The sequence below is a fragment of the Myotis myotis genome, unplaced genomic scaffold (assembly GCF_014108235.1).
Source record: "Myotis myotis isolate mMyoMyo1 unplaced genomic scaffold, mMyoMyo1.p scaffold_m19_p_17, whole genome shotgun sequence".
NCBI lineage: Eukaryota > Metazoa > Chordata > Mammalia > Chiroptera > Vespertilionidae > Myotis > Myotis myotis.
The window spans coordinates 10,297,808-10,317,229 of NW_023416321.1; the positions used below are offsets into that span (position 1 = coordinate 10,297,808).

At 54.8% G+C, this 19,422-nt stretch overlaps 1 protein-coding gene and 1 long non-coding RNA gene across 2 annotated transcripts; one reads left to right on the top strand and one right to left on the bottom strand.

Moving 5' to 3' along the window:
• The first annotated feature begins 3,331 nt into the window (after positions 1-3,331).
• Positions 3,332-5,795, top strand: LOC118672137. Its single transcript, XR_004972996.1, has 3 exons — positions 3,332-3,431; positions 4,790-5,317; positions 5,409-5,795. It is a non-coding gene; the product is annotated as an uncharacterized LOC118672137 (long non-coding RNA).
• A 2,743-nt stretch (positions 5,796-8,538) lies between these two features.
• Positions 8,539-19,109, bottom strand: LOC118672192 (translation initiation factor IF-2-like). The gene is made up of 2 exons (XM_036341710.1): positions 18,684-19,109; positions 8,539-8,743 (listed from the first exon to the last, which is right to left on the bottom strand). The coding sequence occupies exons 1-2, from the start codon at positions 19,046-19,048 to the stop codon at positions 8,614-8,616; spliced, it is 495 nt and encodes a 164-aa protein (XP_036197603.1). The 5' UTR covers positions 19,049-19,109; the 3' UTR covers positions 8,539-8,613.
• Between the last annotated feature and the right edge of the window lie 313 nt (positions 19,110-19,422).

Consider the following 19,422-nt stretch of genomic DNA (forward strand, 5'->3'; position numbering starts at 1 on the left):
GGGTGCCGTGGCCTGGACAGACCCGATTCTTCTCCCCCCTCCTCTTCTTCCTCTCCTCCGGTTGGGTTTAGGGGCAGTCTGGGGCTGATTTCCTCGGCATTCTCCAACTCTGGGCCCTTATAAAATAGGCCGCCCCCAGCCCCATTATTTTAACACAAGCGGGGCGATGCTACTGTGAGGTTTTATCATTTCGGCCATGGCCCTCTCTGCTGTGCAGCAGGCTGCAGATTACCTCTGCACACACACACACACACACACACACACCCTCCCGCCAGCTTTTCTCTCCAAATGAAGCCATCTCGTGTCATTACATGTGAAATACGAGGGCAAAGCGCCATATTTCTTCACATTATGGCGATTTCAAAATGATTTTTTAAAGATCAATGCGGGCACCCAGCCGCCCCCTCCCCTCCTCTCCCACCCCAGCTCTCTGAGGGTGACAGGCAGGCATATCCGAAACCAAACAGCAGGAAGATCTGCTTTCTCCAGGGGACCCAAGTGCGGCGGAGACAAAAAATAAATAAACCCCGATGCCAATCCTAAGTAGCGGCCGGACACTTGGGAAAGTCCAGAGAGCTACCTGGACTCACCAGCCGGAAGCTGGGCGCCGAGTGGATGAGTCACAGTTAAGGCGCAGCACCTGTTCTGAATTTGCCAGCTGCATGGAGTCCGCTGTTGGCTTTACCTGTAATAAACATACTCTTCAGGGAAAAGTCTCTCCTGCCGTAAATAATCGTGCTCTGAAGCAGGGCGGGCTGCGGACGTGGCTTCTGTGGCATATAAATTAGGGTCCAAAGGAGGTTCCGACTGTGGGCAGAGACTTTATTTATTTATGGGGAAGTCACAGCACTGGGTTGTTCTTAAGACTCAGGCTGTGCAGGCGCTGAGCTCGCCTGCAGCCCTCCTGGCGGCCCTTCCCACTCTGGCTGTGTTGCTGCCTCCCTTTGCAGGAGAGCAGTCCAGAGGGCCACTGAGTTTAGGGAAGAAGTTGGAGGAAGAAGAGCGTTTGGGCTCCTGGGTTGTGCCCTACCAGGGTGGAGGGTCTCAGCAGGCAGGGTCTAGGCTTCGGGCTGCTGTTTGAGGAGCTGCCCCTCGCCCTGGGTGGTTCCTGGGTGCTGACCAAGGGGACCCAGACCTCTTTTCTGTCCCCAGAACTCAGCCTGCGCTCACACAGAAGCTGGAGAATGGGAACGATGTCAAAATGACAGGCTTTGAGGGTCTCCATCTCCTCAGAGAGGGGACCCTGAAAGGAAAAGAATGAACTGGCCCCTCAGCTCATCTCCCTCCAGATGGGGACTGGGTGCAACCAAGCAATGAGCCCCACCCAGGTGGGCTTTCTAGAAAACACTGTTGCTCCGAATTGAAACTCAACTCCAGTTCAGACAAATGACCAAAGGGTTGGCTGAGGGGGAGCCCCTGGTTTGGGTGTTCAGAAGGCCTTCCCTCCCCCCAAGAAAACCCCCACAAAACCCTTATTTTCTCTCGCAGACAATGCTACCTACCCTGACCGAGGGAGGCAAACAGGATTTCAGCCAGTGATGTCCAGTTTCTAAAGATGCCTAATAGAGGGGTTCCTTGAGTGAGGGTCACCTTGTCCGGAGAGAGCAAACTGTACCCCACCCCACCCCCAATCCTAAAGAGAAAGAAGGGAAACCCTGCTTTCCCTCGAAGCCTCTTGCCATTCCCTGCACAGGAGCGCGCCTGAACACAGCTGGGCTGGTGTCTGGTGGCTCCGGGAAGAGCAGGCAGGGACAAGCTGCAGCCCTGCTCACACTGGGGCCCTGAGCGCAGAGGCCAAGCCTGGCCTGGACCAGCTGGTGAGTGCCGAGCTTGAGGGGTGGCTTTTAGAAGGGTCCTTGTCAGTAAGAGAAAATTTTAAACAAAGGGAGAAATAAACCAAAAAAAGAAGAAGAAGAAGAAAGTAAAAACAAAAATAATAAAGGGGAAAGATTGTTTTTAATCGATAAGCTAAGCTGAAATTTATGCATGCTGTGTTTGAATAGATGTGTCTATCCTGTATGTATATTTCAAATCAATATTGAACCTAGTGTGCAAATATACTGAACTCCATGCTGCATATAGAATATGTAATAAGTAAAATCTGCCCAACCATAATACCTGATTGCTTAAGCATTTGTATATAAGATCTAGTGGTATATATTGGATGTGTGAATAACTCCTGTGATGTAGATTTACAGCTCTACTCATATAAGAAGATCTATGATCCAAAAGCTTTTGTGGACGTTTTTGTAACCATCACACCCCTATGAAAAGGGCAAAAACTTGAGTATTTGTGTCCTTGAATTGTAGCTATAAAACATTAGTGGGTTCGGAAGCTGCCATTGAAAATCTGCCTGTTGACTTGATATTCAAGCCAAGTAGATACCGTCCGTATTCTCCAACAAATGCATGTGGCTTAAAGCTGGATTCTTTTACAACTTCCTTCTAAAGTATTTCTCTGGAAGGTGAAGGAAATGCCTCAGATTGGTTCAGGGAGGTCATGGAATTTTGTGACTTTTTTGTCCGACCATGAAATCCTTTACTGCGTATCTTTCCCAAAGCTGCGGGGGCAGCGTGCGTCGTGTGATCCTTATTTCATGGTGGTGATGGGCACCAGATGAAGACACCATTAGTTGTGCATGAGCGTGTTCCACACAAGTGTGCCTCTGACCAGCAGAGAGAGCTGAGTCTAATGGGAAGGCTCTCAGTAGCTGTGGAGGTCACACGAAAGCACTGCTGGGCACAACGAAATCAGCAAAGTCCCCGAGTCTCTGTCCCCAAACACCCTGAGATCTTTCTTCTGACCCAGAATCGGAGTCCAGGCCCCTCTGGGAAAGGAGGTGTGGAAACACTTGCTCCAGGGGGAGAAGACGAGGACCCCAGAACCCGCACCCTTTCCACAAAACGGCCTCCAAAATGAATCGCATGGAGTCTGCACACAGGAGTTCAAACCTCAGCGCTTCCACGCCCTGCGAGTGGGGATCTTCACTGTAAAGCAACGAAATCTTCTGCTCAGCCTCCCTCCCCAAGCGCCAGAGGTGAAAGGAAGGACTGAGAGGTCAGCAGCCCAGGCAGATCCCTGGACTCTCCTCTTCCCAAGTCTCAGCCATCAGGGATCTGGAAGGTTGGGGGGGGGTGGCTGACTCTTTGGAGGGAGCATCCAGGAGGCCAAACGGGGTGGGCAGCAGGCGGGACAGAAAGGAGCTGAGCAGGTAGAAGGTTATTACGAAATTGCTTCCATAAAACCTGTGGCTGTTGTAAAACTCTCTGCTTTCCAAAGACTTTATTTCCTCCTTTCTCTCTAACATCCCCCTTTTTTTCTTTTTTACAGCACTGCTCCTGGGAGGGGGTGGCCAAGGGACGCCAGGGATGGAAGACAGTGAGGCTCCGAGTGGCTGGGCAGGTTTGTGAGAGCCCCAGGGAGAAGCAAGGTAAGGCAACAGGATACTCCAGACATTCTTCACCCAGACCAAGGACAAGGAAGTGTCAGGGGGCAGTAGAGTGGGCCTTTGCTCACCAGGACGGCGGGTTGAAGACTGCCTTTCCTCTGGGTGGGGGGTGGGTCTCCCGAGGGCCCCTCCACCCTAGCAGAGGCCTGTTGTTCAGAGACCCCCTCCTTTGCCATCCAAGTCAGCCTGGCGCCGCCAGAGCCCCATCCGGTTGGGCCCCTTTCTACATTTCCTCTGCCTCAAGGGGGAGGGGGGCAGTTTAGGAACAAAAGTTAGCTTATGCTTCGGACTGTCCCACGCCTTCCGCCAGCACTTCTAGTTATTCCTTCCCTGGGCAGAGAGCCAGGAGCCTGGAGAGGGCTAGGGTCAAAGAGGGTATCACAGCTTTGCCCCTGCCTCACCCCCTGCTCCATCACCGGTCACGCTATCGTCTGCCCAAGACTGAGCTCCCTACTAGCCTACAAGTCAGACCCCTGTCCCAGGAGTTGGCCCTGAAGACCTAGGTAAACCTGCAGCCCAGACCAAGGGTCTATGAGGAAGCCTTGCCCTCTCCGTAGGGCAGGAGCCAACTGTGGGATTGAGAAACGACTTTTTTTTTTTTTCTTTTTTTTTTTTTACCCACCGCTGTCCCACTAGGGGGCTCTAGGAAGGATCCTGGAGGCCCAGAGGCTGACATTGCAAAGGATCCTGAGCCCTCTTCAAGGACCTAAAGCTGCCTGGAGCCCTGCCTCTCAAGGGGTTACAAAAACCTCAATGACTCCCTGTGTCTCTTGAAAACTAGATTTGCCAAGTTGGGGAAACTTTTATTGGAAAATCTGAAGGCAGATGGGAGCCCAAGACCCCAAGGAAGAAAGCTCAAAGCCCCAACTACCATCCTTGGGCTCTGCAGAACAGCTCAGCAATATGCCCTTTGGAGAGTGGAGTGCTCCCCATTCCTCCTTCCCCTCCCAACACACATTTTAAAAATGCAGACGTGGGAAGACACTCTAGAACTCCAGAGATCTCTTCTCTGTGGAACACCCTGGCTGCTCCCGGTTGAGGGACCTCAGGCCGCTTCACTGTCTTGCACAGTCCTGACTCTGCCTCCCTCCCCACGCCCCTACTCCTCCAGCTAAGCGAGGAGCAGTAACTGCCGTGAGTCGGGTGGTTTAATGTCGTTGTGTTCAGAAATCCAGGCCCAACAACATGAAACTACCTAATTCACTCAGCAGTTCCAGTTCAGGTTGGGGGGGGGGGGGGGGGCAAGGGCTCACTGGGGGGCAGGGCCCTGCAGCCATTTTGTGGGCCAAACCGGCTGGCCGGCTAACTTCATTCATTTTCCTCCACCTCTTCCCTCACAGAACACAGTTGCCATTCAACAACACATCCAAAGTTCTGGAGCTCGCTCTCCTGGCCGCTCAGATTCCAGGCACTTTTGCTGTCTTGCAGGAGCCCTGGCCGGAGGGCCCCTGGGCCCAAACCCAGACCTGGACAGGGCCTCCTGGATGGGTTGATATTCCTGCGTGGTTTATCAACCCCTGTGTATGCAGCCGGAGGCCTCCACAGATAAAAAGACTTCTCAACTTCAAACTGTTATCAAGGTGAGGCTATATTCCAGGGTCGTCCAGGATAGCCCTGAGAAGTCAAATCCTCAAGCCGGACACCAAACCCCAGTTTCCAGGCTGGGACACAGACAGGAGAGTGGAGAGGAGTGCTGAGAAGTGACGGTGGGCGAGAGTGCGAGAAAGTTATCAGGAAGACTAGGGAGCAGCCGGAGGAACGGAACCGACTGGAAGGGAAGGCCGGCTGCTGACCTGAACAGTCGCTGGGAAGTCACGCTGCCGGAAGGTCCCAGGGCCCCGGGCCCCGCAGAGGCGGAGCTGCCCCAGGTAAGACAATCTATTCCGAATTCACAAATGAAACCGGGAGGGAGGCTGCGAACTCGGAGAACAGACTTGCTTCTTTCTTCCCGACCTTCAGCCTGGGCCCTTGGCTTCCAGGCCCCCACCGATGCCCGCTACCGCCACCTCTGCCTCTCCAGACACCCGCGTCCTCACAGGTGCTCCCGCACACTCTCCACACGCGGCCGGCGGCCGAGCTGGCCCCGCGGCGGCGGACTTACCTGGGCGGCGGCGGCGGCGGCGCTGGACCGGAGCGGCTGCGGGAAGGTGCGGCGGATGCGAGCGCTCGAGTCCCGTCCCGCCCGGCTCCCTCCCGCCCTCGCCCGGGAGGTGAGTGTCCGAGCGGCCACGTGTCTGTCCGGCGGGGAAGTCCCAGGGAGCGAAGAAGTCTGCCTGGCCGCCCGCTCCCCCTCCCGGGTATAAATCTTGGGGACCGGAAATACAATAAAACTTCACCGTGTTGATGAACTTCAAACGGTTTACATCCCCTCGCGTCCTGAAAAGACAGACGGCCGGGGGCGGGTTACAAGGCAGGGGGAGCAAATTTACGAGCCGCACAATCCCCCGCCTGGGTCCCCCCCTTTTTCCCGCGGCAGCAGACATTGCATCGAGAGCGGCAGCCGGTCCCTGGGCTTTGCCAGGCGCGCCCTGCGCGCAGGAGCCGCCGCGCTGCCCTGTCCCCGCCATCGGGCGGCCACCAGGCCGAGGCCGGGCCCGGACGGGACGCACCGCCCGCGCGACAGTCCCGGGCCCCGCGCACGTCACTGCGTTGGCTCCCCGGCCCGAATGGGACCCCCGGATCTTCACCCACGCCGCTAGGCGCCTGGCCCTTCTAGGCGAAAGCCCGGGCTCTGCCAACCATGCCCTGGACCGCCGTTCTTTGCATCTGTCCGCTGAAAGCGGGTTTTTTGTTTTTCTCTTTCCGTCTCCAGCGGCCAGGCCTCGCCCCGTGTGTTGCCAGGTACTTGCGAGAAGAGGAGAGGGGTCGGGGCCTGAGTGGGCAGGGGCTGCTGGAGGAAACCCACCCGAGGGTCTGGTCTCGGGGAAGTGGAGTGACGGCCAGCGCTGAGTCGTGTCCAAACCAGCCTGTGCGGAGCTCCCTCCGCAGTCTCCTCCGTCTCCTCTCCGGCTCTTCAAAAGCCTCAAGATCAAACAACAGCCACCGCCACCTGCATGTCCAGGGCCTTCTCCAGAGCGCCATCGCTCTTCTCTACTCTGGTGTGGCTTTTATAAAACTTTGTGGAATCCGCATTTGGAATCGCTATTAGGCCATCCTAACCCCAAACTAGGAAAAACCGCTGTGCGTCCTGGGTCCCGGATAACTGGGAGCAAAGTTAGTGGTGTCCTTCACTTGGTCTGCTGAGGGGCCTGGTTAGGTGCGCTGCTGGGTGGCAGAGCGAAGGAATTTGAGCACATCTCACAGTTATTCACCCGCGAAATGCCAACGGGTCAGGTCTAAGAGGCACCGGGGAGCTGAGATGAGCTCAGGCTCAGGTCGGGCTTGGGTACAAGAGTAGGACCCAGCTGCAGACTCAGGTGGGGATTTGGTGCCCTGAGGGTGCCTTCCTCACCACCACCACCACCACCACCACCACCCCCACCCCACACAACAAACAGGTGCCCAAGAACTGAGAACTGTGGGGATTTCTTTCTCAATGGTTAAAAAGTGGAATGGGCAGAAAAATACTAGGCTGCAGTCTACAGTTCCTGAATTTTCTGAAAGGCTACTTCTGATGTAGGCAGTCCCACTCTGCTGCAAGGGGTCAGGGGGACCACTGGCCCCTTCCTTGCACCAAGAAGGAGGAAGAGGGGAGCCAGTTAACAGCTGGAGGACAAGAAGTAGCTTGTTTCCATCCCAACCCTCATAGTCTAGGCCAGTGATGGCGAACCTACGACACGCGTGTCAGAGGTGACACGCGAACTCATTTTTTTGGTTGATTTTTCTTTGTTAAATGGCATTTAAATATATAAAATAAATATCAAAAATATAAATTTTTGTTTTACTATGGTTGCAAAGATCAAAAAATTTCCATATGTGACACGGCACCAGAGTTAAGTTAGGGTTTTTCAAAATGCTGACACGCTGAGCTCAAAAGGTTCGCCATCACTGATCTAGGATATGCGCTGGGAGGCCCCTGCAGCTCCCCCCTCATTATTTACCCGAACTCCCTCACTTTGCACTTTATCATGCTATATTTTTATTAAAAATACTGTGATGGCAGCCACTGGCAGGCACCCCTCCTCTCAGGATTGGCCTCTGGGGACCGTTAGTGACGGGCAGAGGGCAGAACTGAGGGACCAGTGGTTTCCACACCATTCAAGACTGTTATTACCCAGGCCCCGACCCACCCCAGGGGCCTGCAGTGTGTGTGGGGGGGGGGCAGGTCAGTGGTTCCCTGGGCCAAGGAAAGGGGATTGAACTATTTTACTCTTAAACTCTAGACAATTTGAAGAGGCCACGGCCTTCGAATGACATATAAGTTTTGCATACACTTTTCAGGGGCTCTGTGGCTTTCCCCTACCCCCATTCTCAGGACCCCGGCCATGGATCCCAGTTTTAGAAAGGAAACTCTCTGCCTGCCGTGGAACAACAGCTCAAACCCATTCCCAGAGGCGTCAGCCAGCCTTCTCATTCCCAAGGAGTCAACTTTCAAATGGTCAGCACAGACAGCCACCGATAGGGGCGCTCGTGCCCACAAGCACCCTCCCGTCTCGTTCATTCACTAGTGGAGCTATGGCCACTCAGCGAGTAAAGGCCACTGAGACAATGTGGTTGCTTTTTTCACCCTCAGAAGTTTTCTGACTGCTTTTCCCAAAGCACCTCGATCTTCAAATTATTCAGAGAATTGAAAATGTAGATAACGACGCTGTCAGATTTCGGGGTAACGGTTCCCTACTCCCTCGGTGAAGATAAAGCAGAGTTTAGCATAATTGGAGGGGGCTGGACAATTTGGATGGTGAGAGGAGGCAATATAGACACAGAGTGCAAAACACAGGATCCTCAAAGAAACGGAAATTGACACTCGTGAGAGTCACAAGAATAAATATTTCTGGGCCTTTCTGATCCCTTCTTAGGGTTCCTTGGTGGGGGCTGGGGCGGGGGGTGTCTCAGAGAAGTCAGAGGTGCCAGAAGCCGCATCCGTGAGAGTCGACGAGCTGAATTCCCCCTCTCCCCGCCCCCTCCCACCCCCCCAATTTCTGACCGAGGCTGGAGTAGCTCTATGGTCGTTGGCGGGTGACGCTGAGGCCGCGGCTGACCTCTAGGCGGCGCCCTGGCGTTGAGTCTACGCTGAACTAGAAAGATCTTCCTGCAGCTCCGAGTCCCAAGCCAGGTGAAGGGTGAAGGGTCTGGTTCCTGCAGACACACTGGGCTTGGCCGGGAGCTGGCCGCTGGTGTGTCGCCTTTGGCGACCTCTGCCAAGCGAAAGAAACACCATTAAACGGGTGAAGGCTGGGAAAGGAATCGACTCCATCCGCCCCTTCCCCCTTTCCCCCATGGGGAGCCTTCCACAGACCAAATCTCCTTTGATCTCCACAGTAGCCAGCTCAAGGGCAGCGCCAGAATCTTCAACACCCCCCTTCCCTAACCTACAAAAGGGAACACGGAGGCCCCACGTGGTTGGCCAAGATCAGAGCTGCTGTTACAAGTGGTGAAGCAGAACTGGAGGATGTGTCCTCTCCTCGAATGGAATGTTCCTACCCCCAAACTATGAGGACCTGAGCAACGATGTCTTTTTTGTAAGCGAGACTCATTTCCAGAAAGGCAGCCTGTGTCGGTTGTCTGTGTTGGAAGTAAAGGGGTTTCTGGGTCTGAGATTTGGGGGAGCATATAAGGGAACTGGAAGCCACATAGGAGCAGCTCAGCTAGGATCCGGAGCCAAGACAAGTGCGGCCCCCTCCCTTCCAGGACGTGGCCAGCCTATCACCTCCCTGGCTGTGTGTGATTGCCGGCAAGTGCCTTAGGCCCTCAAAGGCCCAGATGAAAAAGACCTTTAACTGTGCTGTTGTGAGGTTTGAATGAGGCTCTGGTGACTAAGAGAAGGTGTTGAATACCTGACTGTCCCATAATGCAAAAAGAGAAGGTCATTTAGGGCTGACAGTGGGGTCACTCGCTTGACTGGAATGGAGATTGTGGGGTATAGGGTAGGGTGGGGGAAAAAGAAGCTTGTTCTGCATTCAGCCTCTCTGACTCTGAGCTCAGAGACATCCGGAGTCTGGGGAGAGAAGAGTGGGGTAGGGAAAACGGGGGTCCCTCTCTCCCTCCCTCTAAGGCAGAAATGCCTTTTTGTACTTCACAGCCCTCTTCCAGAGGTTTCTCCGAAGTTATTCTCAGGACAGTGGTCCCAGAGGAGAATACTCTGCAGAGAAAGAAGGGAAGGAAGGGGATGGAGGGCCAGCAAAGGGCACGTGCCTGCCCTGGTAGACTAGGGTGCAGTGCCTGCCCAGGGCTGCGGCCTTGGAGAGGCGTCTTTCCCAGCCTGGCAGGGGCTGTCCCGAGTGGGGTGCCTCATTGTTGAGTGCACATCAGGAGCCTTGGGCATGTTATTCTGCTCAAACCCTATTTTCATTCCCAGGGCTGAGTCATAAAAGACTGGAGGCAGGATAAAGCTAGGTCTGTGTGTGTCAGCATTCCTGTGAGGGTGAATGTGTGTGTGTGTGTGTGTGTGTGTGTGTGTGTGTGTGTGTCTGCACGCCTCACAAGTTTGGAGGGAAACATGGAACAACATCAGGCAAATTCAAATGGGAACATTCTGTCAGCCTCATTATCCGCCCATTTCAAGGGAAAGCATTTGGGGCTCAGAATTAGCCAGTTAATTGAATCACTTCCTTGTTCTCTTGAACACAGGAGAAACTAGCTGTATTCTATTAAAACTTTCCATATTTCAAAAACTTTAAGAGCTTTTCCTTGTCAATTTTATTTCCATTCCATTCCATGTTATACCTCTTGAGCATTCAAATCTGCCAGTATCACAGCAACATTATGAGAGAGAGGGGGGGGGGGGGCTTCATGCCTGGAAAAATAAGTTAGCTTCTGCATCTGCAAAATCTGGATATCTTAACCCTTAGGATCCTTGTAAGGATTAGTTAATGTACAATGTGTCTAGGGCCGTGGTTGGCAAACTGCGGATCACGAGCCACATGCGGCTCTTTGGCCCCTTGAGTGTGGCTCTTCCTAAGCCTTAGGAGTACCCTAATTAAGTTAATAACAATGTACCTACCTATATAGTTTAAGTTTAAAAAATTTGGCCCTCAAAAGAAATTTCAATCATTGTTCTGTTGATATTTGGCTCTGTTGACTAATGAGTTTGCCAAACACTGGTCTAGGGTTTAGCACAATGCCAGGTAAACAGGGAGCAATTAGTAAATAGTAACTATTAATAACAAGGAGGAGGAAGAGGGGGAAGAGGAGGAGGAGGAGGAGGAGAGATGAGGGAGGAAGAGGTGGAGGAGGAGGCAAAGGGGGAGAGGAAGAAGCCTGCTTTGTTCCCAGAGAACCAGTCTAGATTGGAGTGTGTGCCTCTCAGCTGTATATGTATAATGAATTCTTTTGACTTAGAGCAATGTCCATAAAAGTGAGGCCACTTGAACCCCTTGGCCTGCAACTCCCTCTTCAATGAGGAACAGAGAATTGGGGCAATTATCTGGCTCATTTCAGGTTCAAACTCCCTTTAGGCTGAAATATCTGGATCTGCTGGGGGAAAGGTCTGGGGAGTGGCAGCATATTCTCATGGAGATTCTCAATGAGCCTTTTCCTTTTGCCAGAGGAGCAAGATTCTGCCTCAGAGAATGAGTAGAAAAGAAACAGGGGACCCAGGGAGCTGGAATTAAAACGTGGAGGTCTCGCTCATTTCCTGAGCAGCCAGGAGGCCTTGGAGACTCCCCAAACAAGACCTTTGCCTGGTGGGAACTTTCATTCCACATTCAACATTTCCCGAGTGGAGTGCCTATGTGTGCCCAGCAGTGGGCTAAGCGCCAAGGCTCCAGCTGGAGCTGCACCCCACCCGTGCTCAGGGTGCTGACTTGCAGCCAGGGAGAGGTCTCTGCTCCCGGAAGGGAGTCCAGGAACCCTGGGAGGGGGACGACCCTGCTGGGCAAGAACTTCTGGCCATGGCAGCATTGCCTTTTCAGGGCCAAAGTCCTGGTGCAAGGGTGGAGTCAGGGGATCTGAGGGCACCCCCTCCCACTGTCAGAAAGAGGCCAACTCCACGGTGGGGATGGTGCCATGTCACCTATAGAAATTTTGTGATATTTGCAACCATAGTAAAACAAAGACTTATATTTTTGATATTTATTTTATATATTTAAATGCCATTTAACAAAGAAAAATCAACCAAAAAAATGAGTTCGCGTGTCACCTCTGACACGCGTGTCATAGGTTCGCCATCACTGCTCTAGAGGCCTGTGATCCTCGGTGGGACGTTCCTGAGAACACCAATTAACTTTTTTTTAATTAGGAAAGTAGGGAACAAATAGGCATATATTTCTTCTGCTCTGATTAAAAGCATTTAGGCCAGGTGTTCACAGCCAGAATTATTCAGTTTAAGTTGTCCCAAGCAGAAAATCGTGTTGTTGTTTTTCCTTTTTTCTTTTCTTTCTTTTTTTTTTTTCCCCAGGCAGGATTCTGAATAATCTTAGCCAACCAACCATTGGCTTCTTGTTACAGCCCAGAACTACTGGGCTGGTGGTAGGTGGGGACGTTGTGCCAGCTCAGAGAGGGGCAGGCAGAAACGGGTCTTTCCTGCCCCAAGTCACATTTGCCTGAGATGTCTAGGCAATTAAGGACCAGCCAGGCGGGATTGGGTTTGGAATGTGTATGTCTGTGTGTAGGGGGAGAATACAATAAACCAGATAATTTCCAGTTCCCTTCATTGGTCTGAATATAGTCCTAAAAGAAGGAAGTTTATTCATATCATAGACCCCAAGAAAACCTGACTTTTCAGGTCACTGGACCATGGGGAGAAGGTCAGTAGCTTTTACTGGCTGGGGGTGAAGAGCTACATCTACAGAAGCCAAACACAGTCGGCTGGGGGAGACTAGGAGGTTCCTAAACCTCCCACTCCCACTCAACCGCTACCCCTTCGCCCTGGTTTGTCAGGGGCCACCTGTTTTTTGGCTCCTACAAACAAGTTACACAAATGTTTAGGAACAAATCTTTTCCCTTTCAGCCCAGAGTTTGGTATCCCCCAGCCTCTAACCTTGGCCTAAGCCCAGAGTCTCTGAGGAAACTAAACAGGTAGATTAAAACATTCTACTGCCTGGTCCCCCTTGTTTGACTCACAGACAAAATTATCTAGGGGGTTGTCTCCGGATGGCCTCCCTTCCTAGGAGTTTCAGTATTTTTTTTACTCCCTGTGGGAGGCTGCCCAAGCCCAACTTCCCTCCAGCAGATGGTCCCATCCCAAAATCCGTTTTCCCCAGCAAAGCTTTCCCCACTTGCTTGAGCCCCCTTGTCCTGGGAAGGGAGGAAAGACTGAACCCCACAGGGAAACCAGATCCCATTAATAGTGCTGGGGAGAGGAGTACTTTTAAAGCTGAAGGTTGACCTGGCAAACACCAGGATATCAGCCACAGAAGGTAGGGGAGTGAAGACCTACATTAAAGGGCCATATTTGGTCTCTGCATTTTCCAGATACCAGCTTCTTTGATCAATCCAAATAGGAGATCTTAACCTGGGGTCCAAGGGTCTGAAACCCTCTGAAATTGTGGGATTTGGTGAGTACTACCTAAGTGCATTTTTTTCTGGGGAGGTAAGAATCAATAACTTTCATCAGATTTAAATGATCAATGAGCGATACACCCCCCAAAAAATGTTAAGAACCTTTCACTCACCATTCACGTACAGATATCACAAATGGGATGCAGAGAGAGGCAATAAAATAGACTTGGGTCTCCCACAAGATAAATGAAAAGGGAGGACTAGCAATTGTGTGGATCACAAAGTTGGGTGGATCCTGTCACCAGGCCTTCCCAGGATCCACCGCGCTGAGGACTCCAGGAGGCGATGAGGCCCTACCTTGTCCCCCTTGTCCACACAGAGAAGGCGGGTACAAGCCTCTATGTCTCTAACAAAAATGATAGGAAGCTTTTCTCCACTGGGGCCTGGATCACTCCTGCCACTTGCGGCCTTGTCCTGAGCTGGTCCACCCCAAAGAGAACCAAAAGTTTCAGGGTCCGTTTTTCCTGCAAATGTCCTCGCCCTTGGGGGTGGGGATGGGCATATATTTCCCACAGATCTCTAGCTCTCTCAGCTCCAGCCCAGCCTGCGGTGCTGCTGCGTCTGAGATCCGGGAGCCAGGCCGCCAGCCAAGACCCCTCGCCCTGACCTGCAAGTTCTCTTGGTCGGGGTTGGGCACGGGAAAGGGCGCAAGAGACATCTGGACTGGCAGACAGAAGCAGACACGGAGAAAGGGGTCCTCCAAGGTGGCCAGAGAGAAGGGGAACAAGGGAGCGAAGTGAAACAGCCCGACAGGAGGCGGAGCCGGAGCTCGCTGGGCGGCAGGTGGCGCGGCCAAAACCCGCGTGCTGAGAAGGGCGCGTAGGTGCCGCCTCCCCGGCCTGGCGCGCCTCCGGTTCGCGAATTTACCGGGAGATGATTGGCCTCATCAGCGCCCCCTCGCTCTAAACCTCCCGTTTACAACTCCTCGGCCTCCCGGGGGCTCTCTGATTAATTCGTGGGCACGGGAGGATGGAGCTGCCCCTCCGCGGGGGAGCTGGCGGGCTTGTGGGGAGGAAAGGCGCACCTGGGAGGCAAATCCAGAGCCGGGAGACGGGGCCAGTGGTGCCGGCGCGGGCGGCGGCCTGGAGGGAGAGCCGAGGCCCAGAGGCCAGGACCCACTCTCCTCCGGGCCGACCCGCGGGAAGGAGCTGCTCACTGGGAAAGGGCTCCCGCACCGCCGGGGATCCAGGATCCGCCTGGGGCAAGGCGCTGGCTCAGCCTCTCCCTACGCTGGTGGCTGGACAGAGCCCCAGCCCAGCCCATTCCTTCCTCCGTCCGACGGCAGCGCTGGCAAGGACAGGCCATGGCACGGCAGCGTAGGAAGCGACACCTGTGTTCATTGCGACCTCCCTTCGCCTCCTGAGTGTCGCTCCGGACACTGCAGCTCGATTTCAAACCCTCCTTCCTAACGCCGAGCGGGAGGCAGATGGGGCTGGCGACGTGGCGTCCCGAGGTGCCCCCAACTCTGAGGCTCCGACTCAGCCGCCGCCCCGCCCGGGACCTCCCTGTCCTGCCGCCGCGGGGGACAGTCGCAGCGCCGGCCAGAGCCTTGCACAGGCAGCTTCACCCTGCGGGCCGGCAGGACGAAGGTGCTGACCCTCGGCAAACACTTCGGGGTGCGCTGTGGGGGGCCGCCGCGCAGGACCCGCGCTAGGGCACCCTAGACAGGACTTGGGGCGCTGGGTGCATTGCTAAACGCGGGCGGAGTTGGGGACTGAAGGACGCAGCGGTCTCAAACCCCCTCACCATTTCTCCCGTCATTCCCATCCCCAGGCCCCCTGGACCCACGGCAGTCACTCGTCTCTCCCCCAGCCATGGCGGGAGCCGCCCAGCAGAGAGTCTCCGCTCCCAGGAGTAGCCTCGTTCCCTCCTTCCCTCGGCCCCCCAGCCCAGGAGACTAGTCCCAGGGGCGAGAAGGAACGGACTGAGAAAGAGGTAAGAAGTTTACTAGGTAGACATTTGGATCCTCTTTCAATGTGTTACAGGATGGGGTCTCTGGATATTGGCTTCTCTCCCTATAACAGAGTTTGGGGCATTCGGATCAGTCCCTGAGGCTGGGCCATGGCACCGGCCTCCGCCGTCCTTTAAGGGGAAACTTCTCGGGACAGAGGAGGCTCTGGAGTTCATGGCTATTTTTCTCATCATTATTAGCTAAAACCCAGTTTATTCTCAACTAAATCCTGGCCTCTGATTCAGCCTGGAACACTAGCCCAGGAAGACTTCAAAAGGGAGGGCTCAGAAGGGGGCAAGGAGGCCACCCCAAGAGGGGCGATGGGATGGGGATGGGGGCGCTTTGGCCTTAGTGATCACCTTGTGGTGGAGGCTGTTTGTTATTCCTGTAAGCGGGGCTGAGGAGCGGGATGGGGAAGGATGGAGAGTGAGCTGCGTGAGGGAGTGCATTCAGGCATCTTCCCCAGGAAAAGGCCTGAGATTTGTGATCACCTTTCCGGTCCGGGTGTCTTTTGCCCTTTGCTGTACAGACAGTTGGGGGGCGGATAGGAGCACCTCCGCTGGCTGCTTTCCCAGGCGGCGGACCTGGTAAGCACCGGGCATCAGCTGAAAAGCAAAAAGTGGAGATCCACATGGGCATTCGGATTTGGCCTCGGCACTTTCCAGACATGAACTCCTCTGACCAATCCAAACAGAAGTTCTTAGCCTGCTGTCTACGGGGTGTAAACCCTCTGGAACTGTGGGATCCGTGCTCTCCAGAAAGCCCTGGTCGCCTTCTGAGGAGCTCTGGAAGGGGAAGCAAGCAAGGGGAGCCATGGGGAGAGGAGGTAAGAAGCCCAAACCCTACAATCTTGCTCCATAGACTGTGCTCTAGAGGCCAAGATCTGAACCTCGAGCCGACCCGTCCACACAGGCAAGTTGGGGTCAAGGGGACAGACTTTTCCCACTGCTTGCAGCAGAGCTCTAGGTGTCTACGCAGATTGCACATCTGGGTTTTTCAGGATTGTTTTTTTTTTAAATATATTTTTTATTGATTTTTTACAGAGAGGAAGGAAGAGAAATAGAGAGTTAGAAACATCGATCAGCTGCCTCCTGCACATCTCCTACTGGGGATGTGCCCGCAACCCAGGTACATGCCTTTGACCAGAATCGAACCTGGGACCTTTCAGTCCGCAGGCCGACGCTCTATCCACTGAGCCAAACCGGTTTTGGCCAGGATTGTTTTTTCTTTCAGCCATTCCTGCTTTTTGTCTTAGAAGAGGTTCTGGGGCCCATGAGGCATCCAGGCAGGAGAGGGACCTGGGCCTCCAGTCCTCTGATCACACCTCCTCCTGGGGAACAGCCCAGCTCCCCAGGGCAGGGCCAAGCACTGAGGCTCGGGCTCAGTAAGCAAGACTTGCCCCAATGCCTTCAGCCCCGAGGATTTCATTTCTCTGAGAGCCCAGGCCTCCTGGGCAAACGGCAGCCTCCCTCGGAAGACTCCCTCCACATCCGCCACCTGAATAACCTCGGGAATTGTTTCCTCTTCCTATTTTTAAAAACTGCAGAAGCTCCACATTCTTAGTTCCTCTCAGAGAAGATGCTACCATGGAGCATGGGGGTTAGGGGGTGGTTGTGGGACTTAATGGTCTCTCGGCCTTGGAGGAAAGGGTCTACTATGATGACTTCATGTTTCCAAGTTCTGGGTGCTTCCTGGGTGGGTCAACTCTTCCTTCCTTTCTCTATCCCTTCCCTCCAAGCCCAGGAAAGGTAGGATTTCCTAAGCTCAGGAGAAACAGAAGTCAAAACCCAAGAGCAAGAGTGCAACGAGGGAGGAGAAAATTCCAATAGATCAAAATAATCAAACCCTCTAGTCCAGCAGCACTTGCGGCCTGGTGTTGATTTGAATCAGGCCAAGAAGAGAAGTCGGAGGCAGGGTGGGCTGGAGACTAAGTTCCCGGCCTAACAGATGCTCCTGTCATAGGATCAGTGCTTTCTGAGGCGGTGACAACGCAGAACTGCCAGCCATCTGCTGGGGGTAGAGGTGGGGGACTGGGTGTCCAATTTGCAGTGTGAAAGAGTGAGGGGCTCTTCTTAGGGGCTTCTGAGCTTTCCCACAGAGCCTTGCCTGGGGCTAGGAAAGCCTTTTCTCGCATTTGTTCTGGGGCAATGTGCCTGTGTATGTGCGTGTGTATGTGCGTGTGTATGTGCAGTGTGTGTGTGTGTGTGTGTGTGTGTGTGTGATTGGGTGGTGGGTCTAAGGCCTGGCAGGGGGCGGGCAACTTGCCTCCTGGGAAGCCCAGGGCATGTGGTTGGGAATGGAAGAAGGCTTCACCCCTCCTGGGCTGGGGGAGTGAGGAGACCTCTCTAGGAAAAGGGGGACTTGGAAAGAAGATTATATCAGGAAAAGCCCTCTCTTCCTGCCAGGATCAGGGAAGCACAGCGAGACATGCAAACTTCCACTTACGTATCTATGCTTCTCTTGATTCTAGAAAGTACAGCTCTATGCTGTATGTTCCCACATTTGGCATGTGGAATATGGGAACGATATTGTGCACTGTGGTACTTTGGCACGAGGACGTATAGGTGAAGACATGAAATTCCCACCTGCGACCTTTATTATTGAGCACGACCGGGCGCACATCGTTCCATGAATCCTTTACACGTTTGTACAAATCCTCAATCTTTACACGACGCTTACTATTCCGAGAGGCACAGCGGCCCTGAGACGGGGTTCCTCGGGGTTCCTCGCTGACTCCCGAGGGCCACTCCTTCCTAAGTGACTCCACAATGCCCAGCCTGGAGGCTCACTCTGCCTGCTTCTCTACACGTGCACGCCTTTGCAAAATCCACCCGATTTGGTATTGGCCCCGTCCATACAGATGGGGAACTTTTCCCTGCCTCCTGCCTCCTGCCTCCCCCTGCAAACAACAGGCCCTCTCACCAAAAAAGCACTCGCTCCATTTCTGTGGGTATGAGTTTCAAGCAAGATGGCGGTGCCTGGCCTCCCTTCAGACTCAGATACAGCTCTTACGGACAGGAGGCCCGGAGCCCCAGCACAGTCCGGAAGGCAAGGGGGCCTAGGACTCCACCCTCAGTGGAAGGTGGTGGCCAGCAGGAGGCTTCCCCAAGCATTTCCCTTCCCTTTCAGGAGGGGCTGCTAGAGAGGGGGGGGTTCCACAACTTGGGGATCGGGGCTCCTGTACGGACCCAGAGCTCCAGACCAATTCCTAATTTCCTTAGAGAAAGAGTAACAACCCTTTCTAAGCGACCCCTACCCACGAGGCCGCTCAGGGAAGCCGATCCCGGTCTCTCCCGCTACGTTCATTGGGATTCGGGGCTGTGAGTGGAGACGGGGCTGAGGCTGCACATTCGACACCCGGTTCTGGGGAGCCCAAGTCGTGGGGGAGTGATGGGAGGCGGCCCTCTGCCCCCTCACACACCCGGGCTTGGAGAAGGAGATGGGGTGGGAGAGAGCGGGAGGCCGTGGCTTTGCACGGGCGCCCCAGGCCCCTCGGGGAGGTGGGATCGGTCGGAGCTCAAGGTTAACCGGTGGTCCCTATCGCTCAGGCCCGCCCGCCGCGGCCATCAGTCCCCAATGCGCGGCCGGGGTGCCCAGTCCGGGCCGGGGTGTTCCACGCCCGCGCTCTGATCTGCATGGTCGGGGTCCCCAGCAGCGAGAGAAAGGGCGCGGGGTGCCTCACCTACCTTCCCAACCGCCAGGTCTTCCGCGGGTCTTCACAGGCTGCGGGAACGCGGGCCTTTAGGCGCGACACAGTCCAGGGACCAAAGTGGCCGGCGCTGGGGAGCCGGGGGGCTGGGCGGCTCCAGCCCCTGGAGGCCTCCGGGCGCGGCGTCTGGGTCAGGGCAGCGGCGCAGCCAGGCGCTGGGGGCGCAAAGGGACTCCTGCGTCCCGGTCCCCCTGGCGCCGGGGAACAGAGGGGGTGGGGGGGCGAGGACAGGGCCCCCGGCGGCAGATTGGCGCTGGCGCCACCTTCCCCGCGTCCCGGCCGGGCGGGGCTCCTGCGGGCGGGGCTCCGGCGAATCTCACCTGCCCCTCCCCGGGGCGCCATCCGATCGCTGCGTCAGGATTCCAGGAATGGGCCCTGCGCGCCTGTGGAAGGCTAGAGTCTCGGAGGAAAGGCGCCGAGATGGCCGGCAGAGAGAGGGTGTGTGTGTGTGCGTGTGTGTGTGTGTGTGTGTGTGTGTGTGTGTGTGTGTGAGAGAGAGAGAGAGAGAGAGAGAGAGAGAGAACAGACAAGAGAGAAGCCAATCTCAGAAACCGTCAAATGCAGAAACAGACAAAAGGACAGCAGAGTCTGGGGGGCAGGAAGAAGCCCCCCTTCGGAAGCCACGACAAGTTGTCCTTTGGAGTTGGAAATGTGAGGGGCGAGGCGGGTGGAGTCTGGGAAGGGGAGGGGGCGCACAGACACCCCCCCCCACCCCC